The 14,420-nt window shown below is 40.4% G+C and overlaps 1 protein-coding gene across 5 annotated transcripts in view; it reads left to right on the top strand.

The window, feature by feature from the left end:
* Nucleotides 1-14,420, top strand: part of dnah7 (dynein, axonemal, heavy chain 7) — a 75,551-nt gene that overhangs the window by 45,426 nt on the left and 15,705 nt on the right. For all 5 annotated transcript variants that reach the window (XM_026144787.1, XM_026144785.1, XM_026144789.1 and 2 more), the window contains 12 exons: nt 210-439; nt 613-943; nt 1,023-1,369; nt 2,024-2,204; nt 2,487-2,672; nt 3,378-3,541; nt 6,635-6,789; nt 9,106-9,296; nt 10,978-11,111; nt 11,247-11,582; nt 11,741-11,867; nt 12,164-12,358. In XM_026144787.1, coding sequence (XP_026000572.1) covers nt 210-439; nt 613-943; nt 1,023-1,369; nt 2,024-2,204; nt 2,487-2,672; nt 3,378-3,541; nt 6,635-6,789; nt 9,106-9,296; nt 10,978-11,111; nt 11,247-11,582; nt 11,741-11,867; nt 12,164-12,358 — 2,577 coding nt within the window. The remainder of the gene's footprint in view (nt 1-209; nt 440-612; nt 944-1,022; nt 1,370-2,023; nt 2,205-2,486; nt 2,673-3,377; nt 3,542-6,634; nt 6,790-9,105; nt 9,297-10,977; nt 11,112-11,246; nt 11,583-11,740; nt 11,868-12,163; nt 12,359-14,420) is intronic.

The raw sequence follows: 14,420 nt of genomic DNA, 5'->3' as shown, positions 1-14,420 counted from the left end.
GTTACATACATGTTTTGCTGTGCTTTTTGTCCCATCAGAGGTTTGCACTAATAGTTGACCAGTAAACACAGAGCATGTAGTGTATTTCATGCTCCATGCTTCATTAGTAACTGATAACATTACCAGTACCACATAGCAGAGGGTAAATAGAAATGTCTGGAAGCACACCTGTTAAAAACAGGAAAACAACCTATTTCCTTCCTTGTTAGACTTGGCCTGAAGATGCCCTGCAGGCAGTGGCCTGCCGCTTCCTGGAGGATGTTGAGATGACGGAAGAGGCCCGAGAAGGCTGCATCACTATGTGCAAGAGCTTCCACACCTCAACCGTTAATTTGTCTCACCGCTTTTTGACTGAGTTGCAGCGTCACAATTATGTCACTCCAACCTCATATCTGGAGCTCATTTCCACCTTCAAAGCTTTGCTGAAGACAAGAAGAGCGTAAGATCAAGATATATTTTATGTATCTCTATTCCTTTGTAACGTTTTTCATTCAAGTGCTGCTTTTAGGTTTTAGTTTAAATTGACTTCATCAGTTGATGTGAATCAAGCGGCACAAAAATCTAGTTTGCAGGTGTAAGCGTTTCCCTTTAATCCCTCTGTCCTTTGCTCAGTGAGGTGATGAAGATGAAAAGTCGCTATGAGGTCGGTCTGGAAAAGCTGGAATCAGCTGCAGAACAAGTGGCTACCATGCAAGTTGAGCTAGAGGCTCTACAGCCACAGCTGCTTGTAGCTAGCAAAGAGGTTGATGAGATGATGGTGGTGATTGAACATGAATCTGTGGAGGTGGCTGAGACAGAGAAGGTGGTGAAAATAGATGAAGCAGTGGCCAACGAACAAGCCATGGCTGCCAAAGCTATCAAGGATGAATGTGATGCTGACCTGGCTGAAGCTATGCCCATCCTGGAGTCGGCCCTGGCTGCGTTGAATACTCTGACCCCTCAGGTAAAAGCTGAATATTTTAATATGGCTCAAAGGCTAAATGTAGTGTACAGCAAATAGTGATTAATGATTCTGGCAACAGGATATCACAGTGGTGAAGTCCATGAAAAGCCCACCCACAGCAGTCAAGCTGGTTATGGAGGCAATTTGCATTCTTAAAGGCATCAAACCAGATCGTGTGCCGGACCCCTCAGGCTCTGGTAAAAAAGTGGAAGACTTTTGGGGCCCAGCCAAAAAGCTTCTGGGAGACCTAAGGTTTCTCCAGAGCCTCCATGAGTATGACAAAGATAACATTCCTCCAAATCTTATGGCCATCATCCGCACCAAGTACATTACCAACCCAGACTTTGTGCCAGAAAAGATTAGAACTGCATCCACTGCAGCTGAGGGTATGTGTAAGTGGGTTTGTGCCATGGACAAGTATGACAAGTAAGTAATATTCTCATCTTCTGTTCTTAGTTCTGAAAACTAATGTATATGCACCAAGCCTGGGAAAGCTTTTCATCCGTCTTAGTGATTAACATGAGGCTTAGTTAGCTTCAAAGTTTCTGGCTGTATACCATGAATATGCCAGGTCCCAAGTGATTCATCTGCAAGGCCAATTCCAAGATATGACTCATTGAAAAGGAAATGTTAGCATCATTATTGTTGTGACATTTTTAAATGCTACTTTTATTTATTGATGCAAAGTTTGTCATAAAATTAAATTTTCCTGTCTGCAGTGAAGTTCTTAATATTTCTCAACAACAGTATCCAGTTTCATTATAAGGATGGCATCGGGTGACACTTTCCATACACAGTAAAAGCCTTAATTTAAAAACAATAAGATGAGATATTATTTCATTCATATTTTCATGCTGCCACGTAGTATGAAGTATTTCATCTTTTATGTTCTGAAAGCAGTCAAGAAGTTGCAGAACTTTGATATCTGTTAATTTATATTTATGCAGTGTAGATGAGTAATTTTGTAAAAATAAACTAACTCATAATGGTTTGTTTCACCTGTACTTCACACATATCTAGTAAATTACTCTTATGTATTGCACATTTAGATTTATGAAGATAAGATTATATGTTTTTCAGAGTTGCTAAGGTGGTGGCTCCAAAGAAAGAGAAGCTGGCACAGGCTGAAGGGAAGCTAAAGGTGGCCATGGAGGGCTTGAGGAAAAAGCAGGCTGCTCTAAAAGAAGTCCAAGATAAACTTGCAAAGCTTCAGAAGACTTTGGATGCCAATAAAAACAAGAAAGCTGACCTAGAGAGTCAGGTTTGCTATCTCTGATGGAGAATCCAATTGATTTTAATAATTGCCATATTTGAAATTTTAAACAGATCTGATCACTGGAAATGATCATATCTATTACGTGTTCTGTAAATGTTAATGTTAATGTTATAACAGTCAGCAGTTTCTCCACTGAATGTAAACAAATGTATGCAGTTATTCATCAACACCAAAAAAACAACAAAGAAAAGAATATGACACAGACAGGAATCAAGTACACTGTTTTTGAACTGTTGTTCAGTTTCCTTTTGTAATGATATCTTCCAGGTCGATCTTTGCAGTAAGAAGCTGGAGCGAGCAGAGCAGCTCATTGGAGGTTTGGGTGGGGAGAAGACTCGCTGGAGTGAAATGGCCTTACAACTTGGAAACCTCTACAATAACCTGATTGGGGACATCCTCATCTCAGCAGGCATAGTAGCTTACCTGGGAGCATTCACGTCAAGCTACAGACAGGTACAGACCATAGATTGTATTGAAAATAGCTTAATGACTTTTTTTTATGGCTCTGCCATAAAAAGCTGATGTTGTTGTCACTGTAGCTGGAAAGTGGCGAGAACACCTACATTTGTGAACGAAAATGTTTCAAGTTTTCTGAAAATCTTATGAATGTGATAACTTGAAAACGCGGTGAACACTCTGTATTATTGTAGGGTCTATACCTCAGAATGTAAAGTGCCTTGAGGCCACTTTTGTTGTGATTTGGTGCTATATAAATAAAACAGAAACTTTGTACCATAGGTGCATCTACTAAAAATCTCAGATGAGTTCAAATCTCAGTGATTTCCACCTCTCTGGGTAGAGTAAGTTTTCTGAAAAGCCTGTGAATGTGATAACTTAAGAACAAGACGATGTAGGATTTTGAAATTGATACTATAGGTGTATCTGCCTGGAGACTGAAGGGTAGCACTGGCAGTCACCAGTATTTTTATTGTTTGCTATTGAAAGTGAAATGCAAATTAGCATTTTAACCCAAAAGATGAATTTCAGCAGTGCTAACACACTAGCTAAACTAAGCTATCAGAAATTTAAAAAAGAACACTGGGTACACCAGTGTCTTCAGGTAAAATGGGCAGGTGATGTATTTGGTAGCAGGTTAGTGTGTTTGTCTGCGTCTAGGAAAATGAAGAAAGTCGTTACTAGTAATCTGCTGCTTTCCAGGATCAGACACAGGAGTGGATGAATCTTTGTAAGAGCAGAGAGATCCCATGCTCCCACAACATGTCTCTAATGAAATCGCTGGGTGATGCAGTAAAAATTCGCACGTGGACCATCGCTGGCTTGCCATCGGACAGCTTCTCCATAGATAACGCAATCATAATCTCGTAAGTACTGAAGTCCAACTTTCAAAGGCCCAAATATTACCGTAATGTTTAACATTGTATTCACTGTGACTTAAATGGACTTGACTTAAATGATCTTGTATGTGAATTCTTTACAGAAAACTGAATTAAATTGAAAGGAGAAAGACAGGATTTTGAGAATCTCTCAAAGGCAAAAATAGAAGGAGAAAAGAGAACTTGAAATAGACTTTTCACCAAAGCACTTTAGAGGTGCACTGCACCTTTGGATTGTTGCTGTAATAGAGACAAGGGTATTTTATTACTCTGCAGGAATGTGTTTAGATGCTGTGTTTGAGGTCACTGTACATGTGGATTAACAAAGAACCAGGATAAAATAGGTCAGTTTGTCTAAAATGAATGGTAAAAAAATAACACTGTTTGTGTAAACCAGGGGTAGGCAACCTTTCTGATGATGTGTGCTAGTCAATGTGCCATATAATTGCATTAGCAAAAAATTTAATAATGCTCTATGTTAACAGTTACACACTATATAGAGCAACTTTATAGAATTATATTTATTCTCAGATGTTGGCAGCTATCAGTGAATAGTTATCAGCTATTTTGAAACAAAAAAAGACACTTTTTATCCATAACAGCAAATGAACTGTACAACAGAAAATACAAATGCTATTTATGGCCTCCTCACAACAATGATAAGAAAAATAAACTGAGCGATATGGCATGTTTGTTAATACAGGGATACACATGTTAATCTGATCTCTGGTCTCCCACTCAGAGACACAGGTCTCCGAGTGTCCAGCGTTCAGACGGCTACCTGAGAGAAAATCTGCTCACACAGATATGTAGAGCCAAATATTGTCAATGATGCCTCTGCAATATTCTGAAGACAGTTAAACTTGACAGGTAGTGATGTCCAGCAGCTGAAAATGCAAGCTCCATGAACACACACAGCTATGGATTCCAGCTGCCTTCGTAGTTCTGCAAACTTTGACCCCCACATAGTCAAGCTTTTCAGTTCAATCAGCTGCATTTCGATGTCCTCTGTGTCCAGCCAGTTAATGCGAGACAAACCCAGCTGCTCATTAAACCTTTCTGGTTTGATCAGAAAAGAAAACATTGGTCCATACACCTGAAAGTCCTGAAAACACATAGTGAATTCTATCTCGAGTCTACGGATATATCCGTGTATTTCCGTGGGGCTGATGCTGCACTGAGTGGACAGCTCCTGAAGCATTTGAAGTGTCGGAATTTAGCCAATTACAAGTTGAATCTGGTAGTTGGGGGTGTTAGCTAAGATACCGTCATTAAGAAGCGGCACAACTAATGTGTCTATGCGAGCTAATTTGCGATGTGCACCGCGGGCCCGGCCATTTATTTTTTTAATGCACCTTCTCAGATTAAGTCACTGTCGTGCCCAGGGCTGGACTGGGACAAAAAACCGGCCCGGGCATTTTGACTAGAGACCGGCCCACCAGGTATTAAAGCCATAAAGCCTTTGAATAAAAATGAACATTGTTGTGACAGTGATATACACTGTCTTGTTGGTTTATGTATGATTTCTATACATTTTACATCAGATAAAAACTTTAGTTGTAAGATTCAGATAATTGTTTATTAAAAGCGAGACATTTTAAATGAGAATAAGAAAGAAAAGTATTTCTTTGTGCCCCCCTTTCCCTGTTAATGCCCTGCCTGGCCCCCTGACAAAACTTTGCTAGACCCGCCCCTGCACCGTTACCAGCTGTCAGCTACATAGAAAAGGATCCTGGTGTTAGTTGTCTCTCAGAAACAGTTCATGACTTCCCATCAACTCATTCATGTCACCTAAAAGGTAAACCTGTTTCTCCATCACCAGTTCAGCTCTGATGATTCAGTAAGGACATCTCCTGGTTTCATCTTCATGTTTCCCTCTCACCAGATAACCAAACTGACATCATGACCAGCAGCTTTACAGCTGTGGCTCCAGCAAACATCATCTGATACTAGAAATTAATATTAAATAAATTCTAACAACAGCTGATCAAGCTTAAACGTGCTGCTGTTGTTTAACGCGACATCCGCTGGTTTCCTCTTTCTGGTGCAAAGTGGGCGATAAACAAACAAGAGAGAAAAGACGATCAGCTGATCATTGAAATAGCAAAAAGAGAGGGAGTGGGAGAGAATGAGAGAAGAAGAGGCAGCTGACAGCATAACGACAGAATAACTCCAGCTTTGTGTCTTTTCCATTCTAGCTGAAGTCCGGGACAAACTGTGTTCCTTTTCAGCTCAATGCGAAACGCGTAATATTTTCTCTGAATGCGAGACGATTCAGTTTTTTACGGGATGGTTGGCAACTCTACTAAGTAATCTTATGAATAAAATAAAGTTTACTATCAGCAACATCAAAGCACCCACCCAGCTGTATAGAAACTCCGTCATGCTAGCTAGTACGCAGTACGAGTTATTGTAACTGACTGTAAAAAGTCAGCACAACGAAAATAAACTACTATTTGGTTTATATCTGACCCAGATAGACTGCAGGTCATAACTTCTTACCTGAAGTTCAGTTCATTGACAGTCAGACCGGTGGCCGCCTCGGGTCTCTCCTCCTCCTGCCTCCCCTTTCCCTCATCCACCTGCTGGCCTCATTGGAAGCTCCTCCATTGCCACCACCAAACAACTGAGTTATTTTTACACATCTGCCAGCATCTGGCCAATCCACCATCTTTCATTGTTTATACCGTAAAAAAACAACAACATAAAAACGAAAAATCACTATTGGGCATACCGCGCATGGCCAGTCCAGCTATGGTGGTGCCATCAGTTAACCCCTTGTGTGCCAGCTGTGGCATGCATGCCCAGGGTTGCCGACCCCTGGTGTAAACGAAGAACAAAATTGTGCTGTAGTCACAGTACTATTGCCACTGGGGTTCTATCCAGCTGTGAGCTGTCTAACTGCGTTTTCACCTCTCAGCTGCTCTCTGCATCGCAGTTGTTGTTCTTCAGCATTCCCCCCAACCCCGTATGTCTCACAGTTAAAAAGATCTTTCTCACTGACAAGGTGGCCTCATTTGATCACACACTGCTGTGTGTGTGTGTGTGTGTGTGTGTGTGTGTGTGTGTGTGTGTGTGTAGTAATGCCAGGCGGTGGCCATTGATGATCGATCCTCAAGGCCAGGCCAACAAGTGGGTGAAAAATATGGAGAAGGCCAATAACCTGCATGTTATTAAACTGAGCGATGCTGACTTTGTACGCACTCTGGAGAATTGTATCCAGTTTGGCACACCAGGTAAGTATAATAATTCTTCTAGTTCAATGCGACTGCCATGGCTGCCTCAACCACACTGTTGCACTCCCTGTTACTGCCTGCTGAGGTCTCTCTTTACCACAGAAACTAATTACTGCTGCCCCAAGACTGCAGCTCTCTTTTGTTCTCTGTTGTTCTGTAGTGGCAAAATTGAAATTAGCGATGTTTCTGAGTGAGACATTTCTGAGTGAGCCTTTATTCGGCCTAATGTACTGTTTATATGTCAGACTACTATATATCACATAAAAGCTCAGGAGAAATCAATTATATGTTCTGCATTTATTTTTTTCTCCTGCCCGGTGTTAGGCTCAAGCTGCGATGTGTAGGCAGATGTGACGATGTTTTTGGACCGATTTTATGTGTCCAAGTGTGGTTGAGGCAGTCATGTGTCTGATTTTATTAATCTCTGTAGCCCCGAAGTGGAAAAGCATTCAATCCCCAGTGCTGCTGTGTAGATGTGACCTTTTGGTCCTCAAACTGGTTTCAGAAAAGAGCCCACCATGTCTCATAGAAAAGTATACAACGTTTTTTTAAAAGTTGTGGTATAATATTGTAGATAATTGCTTCTCATATTATTTTGAAGGGGCCACGGGGGGCAACTTCAAGAAGGAATTAAGACTCAGAAACACAGAAAGCTGCACCACCATTACAGATACATCTAAATAATGAGCTGACCCAGCCAGCCGCTAGGTCTTTGCTTACTGCAAGGCTAACAGCTCAGAGAGTAACTTGTCCTTTTACGGCGCAAAAGAGTCCCCTAAGGGTACAGTTTCATCCTTCACAGCCTGTTTTCTTATTTCACAGTTTTACAGTTTCTTGCTGTTTGTATTACCACTTATAATCCTGATGATGCACTACTATTCTTTCTTTTAGCACGGTTGGGCTGGTGCTTTCATGGCAAATCTCCTAGATATGCATGTGTTTATTAAATTTAAAAACATGCTTTTTAATCTGGTAACATATATTAAATATTTATGCCTATAAAGGGTTGACCTGCTTTGGTAACTAACTTGTAAGAGAAAGTTCATCAGCTATCACTCCATCTGAAAACTGAAGAAAAAGTTAGTTACCACCTAAAGGCAAAATGTCAATTATAGATGGGCTGATGTTGGTAACATGAGAAGAGCATTATCATACTTAATGTGAAATCGTATTAATAATGATGTCATGGGAGTAAGGCGATTGCATTTTCATGTGCTTCACTGATTTCTTGATATTACTCATGTATGCAACTGCAGTGGAAGTTCACGGTTGAGTACTAATCACAGAAAGCTGAAAGACAGTTTGAGTTTAACTTTAATTCATCACACAACTTATAAAATATAGTTTATGCGAGCCAGGAATGCATCAGCACAACTATTACAAGTCTCTGTATGGAGTATAAACTTTCGTTGTTGGGAAGGGTCTCCCACTGCTCCTTAATATGATTTTAAAGATTTTTAAATTGAAAGAACATTTTCAAGCAAGATGCAGAGTACTTTCCAGAGGCAGGAACATGGCCACAATGACATGAAGTGAGAGTCCTGCATGAAATAAATGCACCATGAAATAAGTAAAATGACAAGCCGTGACACAATGCAGTACAGCGCATTTAAATCAAAACAACTGAATAAAACTAATATTAGAGAGAGATGTAAAATGAAACATGACAACAGTGAAATGATAATGGTGAAAAAAAGTTGTATTAGATAGTTAAATTGGGTAAAGAATTAAATATCAAAAGGAAAAGACCAGATTAAAGACCATTTATAGTGTATTTTTAACCAGAAAGTGAAACACTTGGCATGAAGAGTCTCTTTTTCACAGGTAGAGCAGGCGACCGTATGCAGGGTTTGAATGCGCGTTTCTCCCAGTTCTGCCAAAATGGCTAACTGGTGATCTATAAAATACTGGTAAAGGTGTTGTAGGTAAAATGCTTTGTCTTGGCTGAAGAGTTTGGAAATATTTGAAGCTTTGAAGCAGCTCAGCTGTTGAGGCAGTAGTACAACGCATCCACTTAACACACTGTTTGCTGCTACAGCTACACATGTTTCTTTTCCAACTATTTATTTATAAGTGACTTATGTATGTATGTATGTATATATATATGTATATATTGTACTATTCTTAGTTAGCGTATTGTCTGTCTTGTCTTAATGTTGGTTTAAAATGGAGCACTGTAACAAAAAATAATTTCCCCCAGGGATCAATAAAGTATTCTGATTCTGATTCTGATTCAACAGTTTGACAGCTTTTTATATTTATAAAGACGTCTCTCTCCTGATTAGAAAAAACATTGATTTGAACATTTTCTGTCAGTGCTGCTGGAGAATGTCGGTGAGGAGCTGGATCCCATACTGGAGCCTCTGCTGCTTCGACAGACCTTTAAACAGGGCGGTGCAATGTGCATCCGTCTGGGAGACTCTACCATTGAATATGTTCCTGACTTTCGCTTCTACATCACTACCAAGCTACGCAACCCTCACTACCTGCCTGAGACTTCTGTCAAGGTACTGTAGGGATACTGCTGTCACCACTGTTCTGTTTTTCTTCTCCCTACTATAGGATAATGTGCAGTAATTATAACTATGAAACCTTTTTTCATGTACTGAAGTCCATTTGGAAGGTGCAGTAGGATGCAGGACTGGTAGTGCAGGTTTGCAGCAGTTTCATTATAATGGCTTGCTGGGAGTTTCACTGGCCAGCTTGTTGGATCAAGTATCTGAGCATCCAGAAAGAACTTGAATGGATAAAATTCCCGGTGATTAGTTTTAATGTTTTAATTCTACGTTGTGGAGACACGCAGAGAAACCTTCTATTCAACATATTCCATCACTGAGACGTAAATCTGATACCACCTTTAGTTAAAGCAGAGGATAGCATTCATAGTCACCACACATAACAGTGCTGTTTACAGCAAGTTTCAGTGTTGCTGTAACGAGCCGTATGCAGTCCTCCATGCATTCTGTACTAACCTCTTCCACACAGATGGAGCTACAACCCTTTAATTGTGTCACAGCTAAGGATAGATGTATCTACCACAACAGAGCCAACAAAGAAGGGAATAATAAAACACAAGCACACACATAAACCAACAGAGTCATCTGCAGGCTTCTGCCCTAAAATATCAATAATAATAGTGATAAATAGCATCATTTAGAACTGAGGTTTGATTTTCGTTTTGTTTTTTTATTTAAAGTTTTCATTTGATATCAGATGAGATCTACTTTTCTTCTTTGGCTCTTAGTTATTGATACCACCCAAATGACATTTTTACCTCAATAACACAGTGAATCATTGTTCAGTGATATCACCTATATCACCTTCCCAATGGAACACAGCCCCCATCCACTCTGAAAAAAGGATTCCAAGAAAAGGAGCATTAAAGGAAAATTGCATTACTGAGAGGCAAGGGGTTGGAAAGCATTACAGAAGATCACATTTCAAGCATCTATTTGCAGGGGCTCTCCTCTTTATGGGCAGCCATTAGATTGATTCAACTCATTTTTCACAGCTGGCTCAATTCTTCCCTTTTTTTCCCCTCATTTTGCTTAAATCTTTTTTTTTTTGTCTTCTCTACAGTACACTATGAGTTTCCATTATTCCCATTAAACCCTATTTGAAACGCAATAGCTCCAAATACAAGAGGGTAAGCATCTAGAAAAAAAGCCCTTAGGAGCGCAAGGGACGAGGCGAGGCAAAGAAGGAGGGTGTATGTGTGAAAAGGACAAACTGGAGATTTATACAGGCTCTGAGTCTTTACCACCAGCTGAGTGGGTCTCACGGCATCAATAGAAATGGAATTAAGCCCCGAAGAAGTGCACTCGTTTATTAGGGCAGAGAGTAGATAGCATATATAGGCTTTTAACCTCCGGGTAAGTGCAGCGCAGGATGACTACGCCTGTGGTAAAAGACACTCCTTCAACTCCTGCAACACCTTTCCACAGAAAAGGAGAAAAAAGTAAATGCATCCTACCTGTACTTTGCCAAGGCTGAAGCAGTTACTGGAATTTATTGGGTAGGAGGTTTGACCAGGAGAACAGCTCTAAAGCCGAGACGATCAACACTTCACTTTAATGGCTGAGAAAAAGGGCGGACACCTTCCTCTGAAACATACACACGTACATCACTTATTCTTCAACAATTATGTCTCCATAGTTGTACGTGAAGTGGATATTCTGTGTGATGTAGGTGACACTGCTAAACTTCATGATCACTCCAGAGGGCATTCAAGACCAGCTACTGGGCATTGTGGTAGCCCGGGAGAGGCCTGACCTGGAAGAAGAGAAACAGGCTCTCATTCTGCAGGGAGCAGAGAACAAAAGGTACAGAGGCATATGTTAGACCAAGGTCAAATCCATTCAACTAATTCAATAAAATCTCTACTTCCCTGAGTGAAAAATACTGTAGACTATTAATTCAGAGTTTCTTCCCTTTTTTTTTTTTTTTTTTTTTTTCAGACAACTGAAGGAGATCGAGGACAAAATCTTAGAGGTCCTGTCCTCCTCTCAGGGCAACATCCTGGAGGATGAGACTGCCGTCGAGATCCTCTCTGCTTCCAAGGTGCTTGCCAACGAAATCTCAGAGAAGCAGGCCGTGGCCGAGGTGACAGAGAAGAAGATTGATGAGACCCGCATGGGTTACACACCTATTGCCGTGCATTCGGCAATCTTGTTCTTCTCTATTGCTGACCTGGCTAACATTGAACCCATGTACCAATACTCCCTCACCTGGTTTATTAACCTCTTCATCAGCTCCATTGAGAGCTCAGACAAGAGTGATGACTTGGAGCAGAGGTAGGCAGGCCTGACTAATGTACTAGCAAAATACTAGTTCCTGCTGGTCACCAAAACAGTGTTTTAAAGGTCTCTGTTAAAAAATTAAATGCAATGCTGGTGATGGTGCATTAATGTGATTAAAGATTATTAAATAATGGCATGCGTCTCTTTTTCAGACTGCAGATCCTGAGAGACCACTTTACCTATACACTGTATGTGAATGTGTGTCGCTCTCTGTTTGAGAAGGATAAGCTACTTTTTTCCCTCTGCCTCACTGTCAGCCTGCTTATGCATAGCAAGCTGGTAGGAATTTACACACGCACAGACACACATTTGATAATGGAGAACACACACATATTGTTTGGGTTTTGTTTTTTTTAAATAAGTGATTAGATAATCAAACAAGCTCCTTAGTGTCAGTTTTCAGCTCTGGTCTTCTCGAGGATTGTTTTAGATTATCTGTTTCTTCTATTTCCAATTTGCATAAACTACTTATCCAAAGATAATCCCCCAAATTGTCAAGCATTAATCCACTTAATTACAAATTCTGGTCATTCTGCTGCTGTGTTAACAGGACATGTCACTAATTAATGTTTTAGGTGGAAGAGGGGGAGTGGCGCTTCCTTCTAACGGGCGGTGTGGGCCTGGACAACCCCTACTCCAATCCCTGCACCTGGCTGCCTAAAAAGTCTTGGGATGAGATATGCCGCTTGGATGCGATGGAACATTTCAAAGGCCTGCGTCAGGACCTGACAGGCTGCAGAAATGAGTGGAAACAGGTCTATGACAGCCCAGTAAGTCGCCTCTCGCTGGGTTTGTTGAATATAGTAAAAAAGTATGATGACATTTTTCATTTATTTTTCTAGTTTAAACTCAGAAAAATAAACTTTGATGTAGTCTGTATTAAGTCACTTGAAATGAAATATTCAAGTCGGTTTATGTTTTAAATTTGATGATTATGGTTTATAGCATATGAAAATCAGAATTTCAGTGTGCTATTGGTACCATTGCATTGGCAATATTAACAATTATAGGGAAGACTGCTGATTCAAGAAGTAGAATCTGCCTCCATGCACAGGAATGGAGCTACACTGTCTGAGCCAGAGACCACATCAGAATATTTTACCTGGACTTTTGCTCAGTGGTTCAAAGTCTTCTTTTCAGATGAAAGTACATTTTGCTTTTTATTCGGAAATCAAAGCATCCTACCGTCTGGAGGAAGAGTGGAGAGAATCAAAAGGTGTTTCAAATCCAGTGAAGTTGGCCAGTGTTGGGTGCTATGTTATCCGCTTATGTTGGTGGTGGTTGGCCCACTGTGTTTTATCGAGTCAGCCATCTACCAGAGCACTTCATGTTTCCATCTACAGAACGCTTTATGTGGATGCCGATTTTCTTTTCTCCACCAGAAGTTTGCTTCTGCCCACAATCCCAAAACTGCTACCAAATGGTGTTTTGACCATGTTGTTAGTGTCCTTTATTGGCCAGCTAGCTGAAAGAGACTATATGGGGTATTGTCAAGAGGAAGATGAGAAAGATCCAACCCAAAAATACAGATCAGCTGCTATCATAGGGGCAGTAAATCATCCTAAAATGTAAAGTTAATCAATATTAAACATTAATTTAGCTTCTGTGACTTGTGTCATATTTTAGGAAGTGTGTTAACTTCTAGGTGGAAGTGAGTTTGGTTACAGTTTACATCAAACTGGTCCTCTTTTGGTGTCAACAGAGTATTGAAATTAAAACATCTGTCTGCAGTCTGTTGGTTTGATAGATCAGAGTGGATCCACTGACCCAAAGTTTACTTTAGAAAATTAATATGTACATCAAAAGATTTAACAATTATTATTTTTTGTTTGTTTCTATGTTTTTCATCTCGCCCTCTTACCCAAACCTTATAGATTAATTACTTGACGTACAGCGGACAAAATATTATAATTATTTTTCGGTGTGGGTGTTATCTGTGTCCTGCGGGTGGCATGGTGGTGGTTTCCTGGTTTAAACGACCACCAGCTGTTTGAGGCCTTTCTGTGTGGAGGTTGCATGTTCTCAGCGGGGTCTCTATGAGTATTCTGGCTTCCTCCCACAGTCCAAAGACATGCATGTTAACCGGTGATTCTAAATTGTCTGTAGGTATGAATGGTTGTGTCTCTGTGTCACCTTGTTACAAGCTTGTGAGCCTGTCCAGTGTGCACCCTGACTCTTTCCCTGTGGCAGCTGGGATAGACTCCAGCCCCAGAATTGGATGTGTAAGTGGAAGAAGATTGATGGATGCAATGAGTGTTTTGGAAGTGCTTGTCTTGTAGACACAGACTAGAGTAAAAGTTGCTGCTTTGCTGGTGAAAGCACAACAAGAAACAGAGTCTTAATTTCTTCTTAATATGAGTAAAAGTGTTTGATTGGCTGTGCAGATGCAAAACAATCAAACCTTGGGAAAACAGTGAATGAGATAAAATAGCAGCATTAAACACAAGGCCAGCTTCGCCCAACTTTAAGCTTAGCAGGGTGGCTCTGTGGAATCTCACAACTGGGGTGCAGCGGCGCTCCCCCCTTCCCTGCCTGGGAACAATGTGGATGCAGAGTACTTCAGTTTATATATTCAGTGTAGCATGTATGCTTTGACTATTTTACCACCTTTTGTCTCGGCTAGATTTCTTTATTAATCATAACATGTGTTCTCACTTTGATTCCACACACATGCCATAATTTGATTCGTTACATTGTTATCTTTTTTCTTTTTAGTTTTGTCAATACAACATCACTTCAAATATTGTATTTTTTTAAATTAATGATAGATATGCCAAACAAATCATAGGATTAGTTGTTTTCTCATACTGTACCCTCCTATAGTACAAGAAA

Source organism: Astatotilapia calliptera, chromosome 16 (assembly GCF_900246225.1).
Source record: "Astatotilapia calliptera chromosome 16, fAstCal1.2, whole genome shotgun sequence".
NCBI classification, from domain to species: Eukaryota; Metazoa; Chordata; class Actinopteri; order Cichliformes; family Cichlidae; genus Astatotilapia; species Astatotilapia calliptera.
The sequence above is the reverse complement of the archived record's forward strand: the minus strand, read 5'-3'. Positions and strand labels throughout refer to the sequence as shown.